The sequence below is a fragment of the Poromitra crassiceps genome, assembly GCF_964638095.1.
Source record: "Poromitra crassiceps genome assembly, chromosome: 25".
Lineage (NCBI taxonomy): Eukaryota > Metazoa > Chordata > Actinopteri > Beryciformes > Melamphaidae > Poromitra > Poromitra crassiceps.
In genome coordinates, this window is record NC_139649.1 from 11,518,330 (window position 1) to 11,535,339 (window position 17,010).

Below are 17,010 nucleotides of genomic sequence, written 5' to 3' on the forward strand. Positions count from 1 at the left end.
GAGGAGATCAGGAGGGCCGTCAGGGTCTTCGATAAGGATGGTAAGCGTGGCGCCGCGGAGCTGCGTCACATGATGACCAACCTGGGAGAGACCTGGTGGACGAGATGATCAGTAAAGTCGACATCGATGGAGACGGTCGGGTCAATTACGTCATCCTTGGACCATGAGCAACGTTTCTACCACGTTTTGTGGTGTTACGTGAATCCGTTTTGAAGTTAGGCACCTTTCTGTGATTTGACACGCCTTTGCCACAGCCACTTTTGGCCAGTGTGTGGAAAGTTCATGAGTTCTAAGCTGGCCCATGACCTACTTATCTAAAGAGTTTTGTGATGTTACTTGAATCTGTGTCGAAGATAAGAGCCTCTTTTGGATTGGCCATCACCATTGGCCATACGCCCTTTTGGCCAGTGCGTGTGGAAAGTCAATGAGTTCGTTGGAAAAGGAGGGAGACACGCACATCCAAAACCCAAAGTTGGGGCAGGTGCTGAGCTGAACTAGAACAGTGAGACAAAAAGAATAAAAACTACTCGCACACCGCAGAGCTCCTTTTCTCCAGATTTATTTGTAACGCGTTTCGAGCTACATGCTCTTCATCAGTCGTTAGTCCCTGGCCCTTGGGGGTGGCTAAGAGAAGGCGGTGGAGTAAGAGATGGGCCTTGAGGCAGGATTGAAAAACCTTGAGGGACTCTGAGTCTCTGATGTCTTGGGGGACGGAGGGCCAGGGCCTGTGAGCTGCCCTGGAGAAGCCTTTTCATCCAAAACTGCAGAGGTTGGACTTGGGGATTGAGAGAAGGCCAGCCGAGGTGGATCTGAGGCAAGGAGAGGTTTGGTAGGGGTTGAGGAGGCTTTGTAAGTGATGACGAGGAGTTTGTGGTTGATCCGGTAGGAGGCGGGGAGCCAGTGGATTTCAAGCCAGAGGTGGAGCACTTACTACCCTTGCACACAGCCCAGCCAATCAAGCCTGAACCTGCAGCAACAACATGGACCATTCTATACTAGAAGTGAGCACGCAAAATTTCGAGTCTTAAATTATAATTCCACCACATAGCCTACTGTAAGTCCACATAAGACTGTCTGCGCGAGTACATGCATGTGCGTGCATGTCCTTCGAGTATTCAGAAAACCGTTAATCCCATCGACTTCGAACTCGGTGGTTGCGCTGCTGGGGACACCACTGATGACATCACAATTGCTTGAGCGACATTACTGATGATGACATCATCACCGATGACATCACAATTGCTCAGGTGACATCACTGATAACATTGACTGCTGCTTGAGTGACATCACTGGTGACATCCCCATTTCTATGTATAGAGAGCCAAAGTGGAACGTCACTTCCTGTTTCAGCACTGTACCAGAGATTTTCATGCGCCATTTATTTTCCCATAGATATTTCATAAAATGCTTATAAAAATAGTTTTACTTCGTCAAACCAAACGGTTCAGATATATTTAGAAACAGGAGAGACCGCATAACATTTCACTTGGACCAAAACGTAAAGAAATCACGGATTTAAAGAAAATATTTTTTCTCTGTTGTTTTTTTAAGTTTTGGTCAGACTGAAATGTTCTATAGTCTATCCCGATTCTAAATATAGCTGAACCGTTTGGTTTGACGAAGTAAAACTATTTTTATAAGCATTTTACGAAATGTCCATGGGAAAATAAATGGCGGATGAAAATCTCTCAACATACTTGGCCAATGAAGCTGATTCTGTTTCGGACAACAACACAGCCATGACCCCCAGAATTTCAATTTTGGATGCCTTTAATTAGGCTATAAGTTAATAGCCTATGTTTGCCCTCTTTTGAGGTTTACTACTGTGACAGTAAGTACCTTGTCCTTGAGCTGTGCTATAGTCATGTCAGGAGAAACCACAAGTGTCACTGGAATGTAGTTATCTGACTGAGCATCCTCCACTCCCACTTTCAACCTACAGGTAGAGAAGAATACAATAGAACTAAGCCAAACTTTTTCAATTTTTCATATTTGGTATTTGTATTGGTATCATCATATAACGGCCACATGTATGCGCATCCACCACCCTTCTCTCACACACACACACACACACACACACACACACACACACGGGCCTACCGTATGGAGGCCTGTGGGTAGGCCTGGCTGCAGATGTTGACAGACACTGGTAGGGAGAGTTGTGCCAGCCTCTGTGACAGCCCGACCGCCTCCTCCCCGTCTCCACCGCTGAGGGCTTCACTCAGGGACTGCGCCAGGTCCTCCGCTGCACAGGGACCAGGGACCAGGGACACTTCATTCATACTAGATTATAATCTAGAAAGATCCCACGCTCGTTTCTGGTGCTCAAAATATGAGGATTTCTGAGTGGGTTTCATGTCTGCCTGCCCTGCTGGTATGTCAACCTTTTTTTTCACTCCATGACTGTTGGAGAAAAATATAAGTTCCATGCCATTTCCTATTCAATAAGCTAATAATTGCATACGCATAATTATGCTATAAGTTAACATGACATGACATCTGACACATAGATTCACCCGTGGCATTGAAGATTTCTCTCCTTTTGCTGAGACCTTGGTCAGTGCGTCGTGTTCCAATAACAACTGATAACTCTCTGTTAGACTCCACGACGCACACACATTTATCCTAGCCTGGTAAACCGCCCGTCACGTGAACTCACATTTCATTTGGTTCTCCGTGACGGTCTGGACCCGCACAGGCAGTTTAAGATGATTGGTCGAGCCATGCCGGGCCGACGAATCAGCGGCGGCCGTAGGCGGGCAGGCTCGTCTGGGCAAGTAGTGGGTACATGGTCTTTGTAGTTCTTTTCACTCGTCAACATCGCGGAAGTGACAGGCAGTCTGAATGAAATTGAATGTAATGTTCCCAATTCTATGTATTAAATTCTAAAAAACGACCCTCAACATTTGGGAAGGCTAAGCCACACAACTAGTTCGTTATAATCTAACTAAATGCTTCGAAGGTGACTTTACGACCGCGAGGACTCAATCAATGAATACCACGGAGATCCTCCACAGGCACCTTCCGCGATCTGATTGGTTGAAGTTAACACCCACCAGCGGTGATAGACAGATGGGTCATCCAATCACCTGCCAAGTAGCTTGGACAAAGTGCCCGCCTCCGTCAGCGGGTCTGGTGACTTCAAACCCAGATCGACTGGTTTAGTGAAACCTATGTGGAGCTATACCGTCCATCTGGCAGCGTCAGGTTACATTTATCCCCCCCTTCTCTCTGCCTTTTCCTCCTCTGTCCTGCCTTACAGTATAAGTAATCAATGTCAACTGTCAATCGCCGCTGAATATTTGACTCTGTATAACGTATCAGAATGTGTACATTGAGATTCAGTCCTCTGACAATACATATTGACAGAGAATGTTATGGTAATAAATATACTTTCATTAAGACATCTTTCTGGACTCCTGGTTTCGATTCATTTGGTTTAGGCTATATCAGCTGTTATATATACATTTAGCGGATGAAGAATGGTTAAAATTCCATTCTCTATCAATGACTTTGCATCCATGCAGCCCCAGCAGAACATTCTCCTCTTGTGATGTCACTCCTGTCACACGCCCATTAGAATGCCACCTTTTCCTCCATAGTTATACCGTGGGGGCCTGTGATTTTTGTGTCTTTTTGTGGTATTTTCGTTCCAATCATGAGTCCAAAATGTAAATTCAGAGTGATTTATTTTCACCTGCACCACGCTCTTTAACCCCTGCCTAGAAGGTATGCCTCTAAACCGGGAAATCTCTCGGTAGACCTACAGAGTCCTGATAAGATAGGCTACTACGAAGTCTATAACAACAACAAAACTTCCCATTGTGCCACTGAGTCAAACTCTACTACTAAACTGGAGGTCCAATATGAGGAGGGTCCGTGACATCAAGGAGCAGCCAGTCACACCACCGACATAGTTTACGCTAGTTTACAGCTTCATGTTATAATCATAATGGCAAAAGCGAAACTAGGTTATAGCTCACCTTCTTCTAAATTGACTGGCGGTGGGTTCACTTCAGAAGCCATGGTTAGACCTGAAATGACAGAAAACACGAAATGTGTCAAGCACAGGTTTTCAATTGGTTGCCACAGTATTTTTAAGACTGAATAGTTCCAAGTTCCAACCTCCTAAAGTCGTCTTTAGCTCTATCTACGCCAAACAACCAGAACCTACCTCTCGGTCGACTTGAAAACAGTCCTGTAGCTTATCCAGTTTGATTGAAGAATACCAGTATCTGTTTATTCTTACGGGTCGGCGTCTAGTTTCTAGTTGACACAGACAGTGACAGCGGGTAAACGGAAAGTGAAAGTGTCAGACTGTACAGTCAGAGACTTTAATAATATAAAGACACCCCACGCCAGGCTCTGCCAATTGTAAGAAATAAACGTTCGGTCTCTTAAATGGGCGTGTTTCTCGGCTTGTGATTGGCTGTCTGTCAATGGTGTTAAACTTCATTGGCTGACCAGTCTCCTAAGGGGGAGTGGCAGTGGCGAAACCTCACAGTGGCACAGATACAGGAAGTGACTGGAAGTAGGGGTGTCTATCTATAATATTAAAGGTCTCTTGTACAGTTCAGGAAGAGGTCGTTTTAAAAGGATCCGCTCCGCCCCCCTGCGTGTTTCTCAAAATATGAAACCTTGGAATCATAATATAATAATAATAACAATAACAATAATAATACTAATAATACTAATAAGAATAAGAATAAGAATAAGAATAAGAATAAGAATAATAACAATAATAATAATAATAATAATAATAACAATAATAATAATTAATTTGAATGTCTGTTTGCTGTTGTTTAAAAAATCCTCTCTCTTATAGCCTAACTACACCAAATCAGCAAATATTTCCTATTTCAGACATAGGCTTAGACTACTTTAAGAATAGAATAGAATAGAATAGAATAGAATAGAATAGAATAGAAAACAAATCATGTCAAACAACGACGCCAAACCTCCAGCAGATGGTAGTGTCTGTCAAAATAACAGGGATTTTTTAAATCTGATGTTCAGTCAGATAGGAACGTATCAAAGTTACAATCAGGCAGTTATCAAATTAAAAAAATACTAGCAATGTAGGCTGACATCTGAAGTTACAAGTTAGGATATCATATAATTCATGGTAATTGATTGTGTTAACAAACAACCTAGCTTTACTGTATTTAAGTGGTCTCACACAATATCTCTGACTGTGGTAGCCTACTGCTTTACTGCAGCTTTACTGCTTTAATGGTCTCACTCAAATATTAATATAATGTTGCTTATTTCACGTGATAATATAATCCCGGCTTAAAATCATCTATGATTAGTGTGTTGCTAATTGATAATGAAGAAGTTACGGCGTTGCTATGGGAGGAAGGGATCATTTGAGCCTGATTAAGTTTAAATTTCTAACAGCATTGGTAATATGCACCAGCAGCAGCACCACAATGGTCTCTCTCTCTTCTCCAAGTGCCAGTGCTAACGAAGACAAACGAGCCAATCACAGCGGCTGCCTGGCTCCAGCGGGGGGGCGGGGGTGGGTGTTGTGTAGTTGGGAGGCTCTGCTCTTCATCAGCAGCACAGCACAAAGTTGCAGAGAGAGAGAGCGCGTCTTGACAGCATTCACCCTCCCTGTCCGCAGCCTCTCCTTTTTAGCCTACACCAACAAGCCTTCTACCGGCCAACACTCGCAGGGTGTGTGTGTGGAGTGGACGCATTGAGATCAGAGATGCTGGCTTGTACGGAGATGATCACTATGTGCCTGCAGGCGGCCAAACACAAGCAGCTCCGCGCCCAGCAGCAGCAGCAGCAGCAGCAGCAGCAGCCGCTGCACAGCACCGCGCACGGGCTTCCCATCTTTCATGATGTGAGTGGATCTCAGTTATTATTCTCTTACTCATAGCCTACTACATCACTGGGAAAGGAAACTTAGGTTTTATTTGTCCACACTCATGTCTGTCCTAGACAGTCCTCTTTGTTACTTTGATGAGCTGGTAAAATTATACCCAGGGGTGTAGTGGTAAATACAGAGGTGGGTGAATGTGGGTTTGCTTCCCCACATTGATTGATACAGTTGATGTGAAAATAGACGAGTAAACTCAGCCTCATTTCAAAGAGGTGGGTAAACTGAGTTTGGGTTTACGCCCTAAAACTCTGATCTCAAATCTTGAGCAGTTATCACAAAACACGTTTTAAACCGCCTATACAAGACAACTTTGGCCATATTTTGCACGTATTTCTTTGTAGAAAATCACAAGTAGCCTAGCAAACCAAAGCTGTAAGCTCCTCAAAACAATTATAGGCTATGGACAGGATGTCATCAGCTCTCCAAAAGTGAAGCCAAAACATCTTGATCTCCGCCCTGGTGGCCGGTCCCAGTATAGGTCACATAGTCTTGCAGACGGTAGGTAGTCAGCCCTACGTCTGGTGCACTACTCTTGAAAAGTGGTTAAGGACCATCCCCTGAGACCAAACCAACATGCGTGACAGACATATGAATTGACCAACCACAGAGGGCGTGACTGACGCAACTCGTGGGGCGGTACATTGTGAACGATGGACCAATGCACACAGAGAGCCGGACTTCCGTAACAGTCCAGCCAATCAGATTTCGCAACAGGATTTCTGATGGCAAAACCCGGAAATGCTGACGTGATTCAGACCCTCCGTCGCTGGAAGTGTTGGGTCTGACGGGTAGGTCTGACCACGTGAGACTAAAGGCCTAAATATACTTCCGCGTCAAACCCAAGCCCCCAGGAATAGCGCTGGGCTTTGAAGCCATTTGAACATGGTGGCGAAGCTCTGTATTGCAAGTCACGTGACGCCATGCAGCCCAGAAAGGAAAATTCCCATCCACTTGCATGGGGACCCCGGCAGCTGTTAAACCCAGGGGAATTTTCTCCGGGTGTCACTCAAAGTATAAAACGACTCTTTTAATTATCAAATAACTTCTTATGGGGCATTTTTTCTTCAGAAGCCACTAAGAGCCGTATACGGGTGTATTTTCTTCATCTACATCTACATCAATGGGTGGGAGGGGTGGGAGACATCATGGAATACGTCATGGCACACATGCGCACTTCGCCTTGGGCTGCATGGTCAGGAAGTAATCAGGAAGTAAAACCAGGAAGAAAAAACCCCCATGATGGCTTCATGCGCCAGTGAGCAACCTCCGTCCGAATGCATGGGTGGGCGTGGCACGTCCCCTATCCAGTTCTTTTAATATATCCATGGTCAAACCCCTTGCCGAATGCGTCGATAATATAATGTACATGTAGATGGGGAGATAACAGGAGAGAGTGAAAGCTATTGCCAAGTATATGCACTACATTCTCTCCTTTGGCTAACAACCTCTAGTCATGACTTCTAGTCATCCTAGTGAAATCACACAATTGTACTTATTTTGCTGGGGACTCCCCTGCGACCCCTCTCAAGCTGACATTCGAGTATACAGGACTAGCTGCCGCCGGCAAGGCTCTGTGTCACACATGGGCAAAATACGGCCCGAGGGCCGGATGCGGCCCGCGGGCGCCACCTGTGTGGCCCGCAATGGAATTGCAAAAAAATATTATTTTGAAATCTGATATTGGAACAGAGCTATCCAATAGTGTATTATTTATATTTTCTTCACTTAATTCCGATGCATCGACGCACGTTATGCAAGTCGACGCATTTACGCAGTCGATGACATCGACTTAAGTCGACGCGTCGGGACAGCCCTAGTGGAGAGATACTGTCCATATTTATATATGTCAATGCTCTAGTCTAGTCTAAACCCACATCACCCACATAGTTACCCAGTTATATTTATTGAAAGATACCATATATGGTTATACACACCTGTGTGTGTGTTTGTGTGTGTGTGTGTGTGTGTGTGTGTGTGTGTGTGTGCGTGCGTGCGTGCGTGCGTGCGTGTGTGCGACGCGTGTGCGTGCGTGTGTGTGTGTGTGTGTGTGCGTGCGTGCGTGTGTGTGTGTGTGAAAAGGAAGCGCTACAGCTGCTGCCCCTGCATGATAATTAAGGTCTCACAGCTGGACAGGTTTGGTAGCTGCTGGGGGTTCTCTCCTTTTGCTTAGGTCAAGTGTTGAAGGGCCGGCTTGAATATTGTCTTCTGTGATTTCATGTTATGTTGACTGTATGAATCTTTGTTTCCTGTCTTTATGCTTCTCTTTTCCCTGATGTTATATCCTAAATTGGGCTGAGGTGATGCAAGAAAATGTTCAGACTTGCTCTGGCAATAAAGTATTATCGTATCGTACACACACACACACACACACACACACACACACACACACACACACACACACACACACACCTCAGATGTTACATCTTCACATATTTTAGCGAAACAGTCACATAATTGACGCAAATGGATAAAACAAACTAAAACTTTATTGCTCTTAAATGCTGTTTTATACCATTGTGTGTGTGTGTGTGTGTGTGTGTGTGTGTGTGTGTGTGTGTGTGTGTAAATGGTAAATGGTAAATGGCCTGCATTTATATAGCGCTTTTATCCAAAGCGCTTTACAATCAGTAGATAGTCTACATTCACCCATTCATACACCGATGGCGGCAGGCTGCCACGCAGGGTGCCTACACACCATCGGGAGCAAGGAGGGTTAAGTGTCTTGCCCAAGGACACAACGACAGCAGCTGGGAGGGAGCGGGGATCGAACCGCCGACCCGCTCTACCTCCTGAGCTAAAGCCGCCCTGTCTAACCCCTTAGTCTACCTACCGACCTATGAAGAGACTGTGCTGACAAAATATGAACAGGAGTTTTAGCATCCACACGGGGGAGGTGTGTGTGTGTGTGTGGATGGGGGAGGTGTGTGTGTGTGTGTGTGTGTTTTATGTATGCTGTGGTCCTGCATTACGTGCACGCACACACACACACACACGCACACACACACGCACACACACACACCTCCCCCGTCCAGATGAATTGCACCGCACTGGTGTTATCAATAACACCAGTGCGGTTATAACTTACCCCAAGACCCAATGTCCCTAAAAATCACTAAGCTTGTTAAACACCAACAGCTGTCCAGTAATGATCCATCCACCATCAGTATTGTCTCATCCATCATCCTCCAGCTGGGTTAGTAGGCTAATGAAGTGTCAAAATTAGCCTTCCCTAACTGACTGTTTCTGTCTGTTCTGTCACTTACGTGCTGCTATACACAGACAGCGGTGTCCAATTAAGGATCCATTCTGTAGCAGAAGCATCAGTGTATCAGTGCACATTGCCCCCGAAAAAGATATTACCAGTGCCTCGAAACGTAGTCGTCAACCTTGGTGTATTCTGTTGATGGAACATTTGCACACTTGCATGCACACAAAGACCAATAGTTGATGGTTTCCTGTTCAAACATTGTTATGTGTGGATGCTAAAACTCCTGTTCATATTTTGTCAGCACAGTCTCTTCATAGGTCGGTAGGTAGACTAAGGTGTTAGACACAATGCTGCCCTCAGAGCAGATTATACTACTGTATATACATGCAACAACAGTACTTTGCTGTTCCCAGGGCACTTTTCCTGCGCTGCTATGGCATTCCCAAGTCCAGACAGCTGTGTGAAATAGGCTGAGTATAATATTGTTACTGCTGGTCAGCTAAAACCCTAAAAATGAGCATTGCTGTCCAAAAACTATGCAAACTTAGTTTTTTCTGAGAACAAATATTTTTTTGTCCCTGTGGAGTAAAAGTTTGAAAACCACTGATCAATGATGATTGATTTTCAGAAAGAAGAAAAATTAACTTTATTATTGCAGCACATTGATTTTCAATAGTCTACCAGAGATAAGCAGACCACATACAGTAGAACCACAAAGAAGAAGGGGATATTAATTAGGGCAAAAGGTATTTGTAGCTCATCGTAATAAGATGAATGTATTGTAAAGTATGCCGGCAATTCTTTCATGTAGAAATAGGCCATCTTTGTAATTTGCATGACTATATTGTATGCTTGATAGAATGCCACAACAGGCATTTACTCTTCCTAGATGTGTGATCTTCCTAGATATGTTGAGTCATTTTCACATTATAATGAGCCAAGCAGTAATTTAAGTGAGGTGGAGATCACTCAGCTCAAAATGAGAAGCAAAACAATGCCTTAAAAATGTCCTGTCTAAAGGCCACAAGGACTTTTAATGCTGGTGGTGTGATAGTTGTGGGAGGGCTTACCATCCACATTTCACTCTGTCTTTTTCTATGCCTTTATCTTGTACATGCCGTGGTTCTGCATTACCCAGTTTTGCTCCGTCACAACTCTCTCGCTCTCTCTCTGCGTATCTCCATTTCTCTCTCTCCTTCCTCTCTCCCAGTATTCAACTTGTTTTTCTCTCGCCTCTCTCCCATTCTTGCTCCTGAGGTGGAGACAAAAATAGAAATCTCCTTGAGAAATTAATTGAATTTGTGCATTTGTATATAAAAAAAAATGCACCCCTAGAAAGTAGAATATGATCGTTGATGTATTTAACTGCAGCCCCCCCCCCCTCCAGGCACACAATAACAACCCTGTACTGTGTCAGTTGAGCCTCGGAGAGCACGCTGTTTTAACACCTGCCATGGTGACATCAGAACTGCAGCGCTCTGGGAAGCAGGTCTGACCTTTTCTGGCTCACTGTAAATGATGTATTATTGTCTCCTCAGTGACACTGGAGAGGCCCCAAGACACAGCTAAGCAATAAAGCAGATTAACACTAGCTGCGTGTTACATGCACACTTTTTCCTCAATCTGATTGAAATCAATCGGTTTGAAGATCTCGGGTCAACTGTTTACATGGGATGTGATTTAATACGATCTGGTGTGTGTGTGTGTGTGTGAATTATGCCAGACATATTGGACTGTCGCACAGAAATGAGAGACACAGAATCCTGACAGGAAAACGTTTGGAGCTTATAGCCTACTACTCCGTGCAGGTTTCTCCTCGCCAGAGTGTTGGAAATCTCCTCTTTGTCCGTGTGCATAGTTAGAAAATAACTCTTCTGACAGCAGCTCCTCTCCTCTCCTCTCCAGAGATCAGTTTCATCATTTACATGATAGCATTTTTCTTTCGATCGGTTTGGGCCTGTTTCATCTGATTGAGGTGTACTGTATATGGAGCATTTTTAATCTGTATGGACTTTTAAACCTATTACAATCTCATTTCTAGGCTCCACGTAGATGTGCCTAGTGTTCTTGAGTGAATGGATTGGGAAGAAAAACATTGACAACAGATCAGAGAGGCGACTATGCCATACAATGATAGGCAGAGAGATAGATTACGGATAGAAAAGTAATAAGAAGGAGAGCTAGGTCCAGGTCTAAAGTAAGCCATGCACCTTAGGCTACTTGCAAGTAGGGTGCTGCATTCACATGCTCCTCGGAAGCTCCTTACCAGTTTTGAAGTCATAATTACGACATGACACCATTCAATGCTGCATTTTGTATGGATGGAGGTGGCAAGTGGCAAACGCATCATCTCCGACCTATGTGCGTTCGAGCTTCAAGTCACAAAATCATGGATGCTAATAGCATCGGCGATTCCAGCTAAAAGCTAATAACAACATTAACGTTTAATTGCATGGGTTTAACTAGTCTCGCTTGTCAGACTATCTCCGTTTCGCACTGTACCCACGCAGGAGAGAATCTGGCTGCTCTTACTTTCACTCTGGTCTAGCGGGGGTGAAAAGGCTCTGTTATCTTTACAACCATCCACCGAAAGTACCAAGCAGGTCTGCTTTATTGCACAATCCTAATCCTTTGTCAAATTTTGCCATTTTCAGAGTGTAGCAACTAGGGATGTTCATCAATTATCGAAAATCGATAATCGATCGTTAAGGATTGGAATCGATCCTGTGGCATTTGGATCGATTTTTTTAATTATTAAAAAAAAAAAAAAAAAAAAAAAAAAAAAATTTGGACTAGGTTTGGGTGGAATTCGTTCCTCCTCGCCCCACTCCATTGCACAGCCGACTAACGTGAGGTGGAGCTTCATATAGTCTCTAGTTTTCTGGCTGGGCACAGGCCTTTGTGCCAACAAAACTGTTTTAAACATGGGAAATTCACACCGGCATGCGCCGGGGACAGCAGTGTTGGAGAGGAGACACATTGAAATAAAGAGTTCATTGAGGAGAACACGTTGTCTTTCGTATTTTCTGCCATAGGCATTAATTTTGTAAAAAAAAAAATTGAAAATATTGAAAATATTGAAAATTTTCTAAGTATTAACACATTGAGTGCCAGCCATTTTTTCATCCTGTAGGTAAGTTGTGCCAGGTTTTTTTTTGAGGATTCTGGCTCATTTTACAAGAGCCGAGGATTATTTTCTGTTAAGAATTCATGAACACCAATCATCTAAAAATAACTAATAGAATGTGTGCTTTCTCTGTCTAAAAGAGTTAGTTTGCAGAGTTAGTAGTTATGTAGATATTAGCCGTTGAGTACAGCATGGTTTCAGCGTCTGGAAATTTATTCAGAGATAAATGGCTTTTTGTGAAATTCGACAGAACAGTCACTTTAACCATTCATTTTTGGCATCAGTAAGACCGTCAGACATTCTAAACAATAGTTTTGAACAGTAATTTCCTCCATAACAACAGGAAACACCCCTCTCATTCAAACTCCTCCCTCCGTGTGTCTTCTCCTCCTTCCTCCTGGCTCTACAGCGGGCGTGTCAGAAGCGCGTTGCTGCTGCCTGCCTGCCTGCCTGCCTGCGTGCCTGCCTGCCTGCTTGCCTGCGTGCGGACGCTCCTTGTGCGAGTCAAGATGGGCCGGGGAATGCGTGGGCGATGGGCAGATGTTGATTCTGGCCTTTCTGAGGTGTTTCAAAGTGTGCTTCACCTATAATCTATTTTGCAAATCGCTCTCCGCTCTCTGTGTGCGGCTGCCTGCGCGGCCGCTCTCGGGCAAGACAAGTGTGGAATGGATTACTGTAAAATCGCCTCGCCATTTCCTTGAATGGCTTGCTCCCGCGGCAGTTTTTTCTTTGATTTCGCTCGTCTGGGGGAGCACTGTCAACACTTAGTGGGTCGGTAAAATAGATTATACACATTCTCTTGCTCCAATAGTGATCTCGAAGATGTAAAAGTTGTTGATTGATGTCCCACCGTCAAAAAAAAAAATGTTTATGTAAGACGAGTTATTTCGGCTCTGGCACTCAAGCGTTGGATTATGTAAGACGAATTATCTCGGCTATGGCACTTAACGTGTTAATAAAATCGATGATCGATAATTGATCGTTAATTTTCACCGATTATCGATTTTGGAAAAATTTCAAAATGAACATCCCTAGTAGCAACGCTAGCTTGCTAGCTATCGTTGTTGTTGTTTCACAGTGGCGGACGCATTTGAGAGCGAGATACAGGGAGCATAAATGGTTGGGGCCGGTCGGAGCCAATGGCAGAGCTTGCAGGGAGCGGAAAGGGATTTCCTTCCACTGCCGACTGAAATGGTCGGCACCAGAGCCATATAATAGAAGAGTTCCGACATCTCCATTCACTCCAATGGACCAGTTTTTTTACTCTCAAGAGTTCCAGGAAGTAAGGTCCTGGATTAAGCAGCACTGTCGAGTTGCAGCAAAATAGACAGTTTGTGTTGTACTCTGAAAGGGTTTTTTCCCCCTTGAATCAAATTGTACATTATCAGCTTTAATTTAGCATGCAAAAGTAGCGCGAGACCCATTCCTGGCTGTTCATTGGCTAAAGAGTCTCGCATTTTGGTCCTCCGCTGACGCCACTCTCTCTCTAGAGGACACTAGTCGGCACCAATGGTAGAGCTTAGACCTGCAGCCTGCTTCCAGGCAGCCTTGATTTACACCACAAGCATCTCAGAAGCAGCACTGAAGCAGAACTTTTTACAGTAAATTGATGACACAGGCTCCATAATTTCCGCCATTGTTGTAGTCCCGAAACCTCGCGCAACGTCACAACTCGGAATTTGCTGGAAACTCGGGTATCGTCGAAATTTCCCAATTTCCCACTCGTACATACGACACTGGAGGGCCGTTCATTTGCTCGCAACTTACATTTCAGATTCATGTGTGTGAAATAAAGAATAAAGAATTATCTTTCCATCATGCAGCATTTTGTCTTCAACCACATAACACATAATTCACACACGGCTTTCCAATTGTCTCCCAGTCTAGACAGATGAATCAATGTAGAATAATGAATTTCTTGTGGAGTTGTTACAAATGACCAGGCTCTTATAGGCTATTAATCATCATGACTAGGTTGGAGAGAGACAGACGTTGACAGACAGGGGACAGAATGGCGACCTTGAGCTTGAGCTGACTTGTGGAAAATTATCTACTCGAAATTTCTTGAACCCAGTATGGTTCAAGAAATGGTGTTTCCTATTAACTTTTATGATTGAAATGTCATCTATAGGCCTAGTGGATGAAATTAAACTTGGTTGCTAAAAGTTGCATGTTGAGCAATTTGAGTAATTAGCATAATGAGCTAATTAATCGACAAAAACTGGAAATGGCTATAATTTCGCTTCTAGTTAACTTAGAGAGGTGATCTAAGAGTCTAAGTCCATGTTTGTGATGACCAGAAATTAATCTATTACCATGGTGCAGTCATGCAACTTTTCCTGATTTGCATAATTTGCATAGATTATGTCAAAATATTGTCAAAATCAGGAAATTACTTTTAGTCAACTTAGAAAGAGGATCTTCGAGACTAAGTATATGTTTTGAGGTCCAGAAATTCTTCTCTTGCCATAACTAAGTCAGACAACATTTCTGCATTAGCATAATATAGTGTCACGGTCCTGCTTGTGTATGTTTGGTACTTCTGGCTGTCCACCAGAGGGAGGCGAAGCTGAGGCAGTGATGTGATGCGCATTGTCCCTATAGAGGCTTCCCGGTTCCGTAGCAGTGCTATTCCTTCCCTTATCATCCGATTCATAGTATAGCCTACAGAAGACGGATGTGAGCATTTGCGGCAGTGTGCTCCTTAGTTTGATATGATGTAACGTTACGTGTTTGTAGGTGTCTTGTAGCCTACTGTTATCAGCGTAGTGCTCATCACCGCCAAGCACTACCCACCCACCAGACTGGGCTTGCCAGAGACAGCTACATTGGCCAAGCTATACTCCAGTCTGTAGGACTCACTAGTAGGGCTTTTCACACTAACCTTAGCCGGGGCTAAGTGATGCTCTTAGCCTGGGGCTAAGGCAGCTGTTACCAGGCTAAGAAAGCTTTCACACTTGCACAATCCTGGAATCCTTATTTTACTATTTTATTATTTTTATCCTTCTAACCTTGCACTGTGCAGACATGCTACCCTGGCATGGTTCCTAGAGAACAGCACAAAGCTTTTTATTCATATGCCCTTCTTATTATGCCTTTCAAAAATAATAATATAAAATAAATAAATAAATAAAATAATTTTTTATACCTTTTATTCATTTATAACCATGCACTGTGCCGACATGCTGAACGTATCCATGTCTTACCCTGTCTAGTGTTTTGTTGTGTTTTGTTGTGTTCCAATGCATTTTAATGCCAAACTTTATTGCAATGGCAAATAAACTTGAACTTGATCCACTTGAACTTGGAACATTCCAGAGTGAAGAAGAACATTCCATACCCCGACTACAGCCTGGGGCTAGCTGACCCTGGTCTGGACTGGAGCAGGGTCAGCCCTGGCTTTTTGAGGTTAACCACCCTGACTTTTGGTCTAAACACGGGGCGAGAAGGTGCCAGTGTGAAACGGGGCCAAGCTAACTAGAATGTAAACATTAGTCAAATGTTCCACACCCACCACTAACCCATGGGCCAGTAGAACTGCAGTGTGAATCATATAGCCCTGGGTTTAGGTTAACCTGGGTTAACAAATGTGTGTGTGTGAAGCCCTAAAAGATACCCCGGGAGAGAATGCAATGTGAAAAGCCCTACTAATCAGAAAAGTAGCCGGAGCTATAATTGTGAGGAGTCATCTTTAGCCCAGTCTCCCTGTAGAGAGCCTGCTGTGGCTCTGGCTAGAGCTAAACCATGAATGGAAAAAAATCGAGAGAGTCAAAGATCCTACAGTGACTGTATTTATTTTAATTAATTCCTAATGATCTGCCGCTGCTTATTGCCTTGAGAGAATCCCTTCAGTGATGCTTGGCTGGAAGGAAGCAATAACCACATCTCCCTTCTCTTCTCTTCTTTTCTTCAGATTTTTCGCCGAGCAGACAAAAACGGTGAGTAAACAGTAAGAACATAACATATTGAGTGGTGATTAATTTGTCATAATGCGAACTTGTTTCCACACACACACATCTTTCCTGTTGTCACTGACGGTGTCCCAGGCAAACTGGGAGGAGAGATAAAGGCATTTCTCTCTTCACGCTCCAACAAGTTTCTCCACCCAATTAAAATTATGCTGAGATGCTGGATTAGAGCCACGACTGGAAGAATGTGTCACACAAAATAAGACACACTTCTGTCAGTTTAGACACAGATGACTGGCTACAGTTAGAAATGAATATGAGTCATGGTTACAGTACGTGGGCTGCTGAGCCAAGATCTTTGCCAAAAGTGAACACTGATCATCTTGAATCACGAGGAAGACAGCTTTATTGGCAAGCTAGCACAAGGTAATTCAACTGTTTTTTAAAACATTCCTCATGCATCCACACCAGGGGCGGACTGGGATCATAATTCAGGCCGGGCATTAGATACCAAGCAGGCCAGGCCGATATGGGCCGTCGTGCGTGCCGGCGTCCGAAGGGCGGCGGCGAAAAATTTGGGGCGTTTGAAGCTCAATTTGGGCCGTTTGAAGCCCAATTTGGGCCGTTTGAAGCCAGATTTGGGCCGTTTGAAGCCCTATTTGGGTCGTTTAAAGCCAGATTTGGGCCGTTTGAAGCCCTATTTGGGTCGTTTAAAGCCAGATTTGGGCCGTTTGAAGCCCAATTTGGGCCGTTTGAAGCCCAATTTGGGCCAAGTCCAATTTTACAATGGAATGCACCCACTTTAAACCTGAATAAAGTAATAAAACCACTAGTAAACCAGTAGGCGGCGCCTGGCCTGCTGTTCAGTGAGTGGCCT

The 17,010-nt window shown here is 44.1% G+C and overlaps 2 protein-coding genes and 1 pseudogene across 3 annotated transcripts in view; 2 read left to right on the plus strand and 1 right to left on the minus strand.

The window, feature by feature from the left end:
- Nucleotides 1–108, plus strand: part of LOC310798400 (calmodulin pseudogene) — a 522-nt pseudogene extending 414 nt beyond the window's left edge. The window contains exon 2 of the transcript in view: nt 1–108. This exon is cut by the window's left edge and continues 31 nt beyond it. The product of the transcript in view is annotated as a calmodulin pseudogene (transcript).
- Nucleotides 1–4,270, minus strand: part of rbck1 (RanBP-type and C3HC4-type zinc finger containing 1) — an 11,376-nt gene extending 7,106 nt beyond the window's left edge. The window contains exons 1-4 of the mRNA XM_083660599.1: nt 4,175–4,270; nt 3,984–4,034; nt 2,101–2,245; nt 1,840–1,936 (exon numbers count right to left, since the gene is read on the minus strand). Of these exons, the coding sequence (XP_083516725.1) occupies nt 1,840–1,936; nt 2,101–2,245; nt 3,984–4,026 (285 nt within the window). The 5' untranslated portion in view covers nt 4,027–4,034; nt 4,175–4,270. The remainder of the gene's footprint in view (nt 1–1,839; nt 1,937–2,100; nt 2,246–3,983; nt 4,035–4,174) is intronic.
- Nucleotides 4,271–5,713: 1,443 nt separating this feature from the next.
- The window catches only part of necab3 (N-terminal EF-hand calcium binding protein 3), a gene marked incomplete at its 5' end in the record, with an annotated part of 49,519 nt that continues 38,222 nt past the window's right edge, over nt 5,714–17,010 (plus strand). The window contains 2 exon segments of the mRNA XM_083660789.1: nt 5,714–5,851; nt 16,139–16,163. Coding sequence (XP_083516915.1) covers nt 5,714–5,851; nt 16,139–16,163 — 163 coding nt within the window.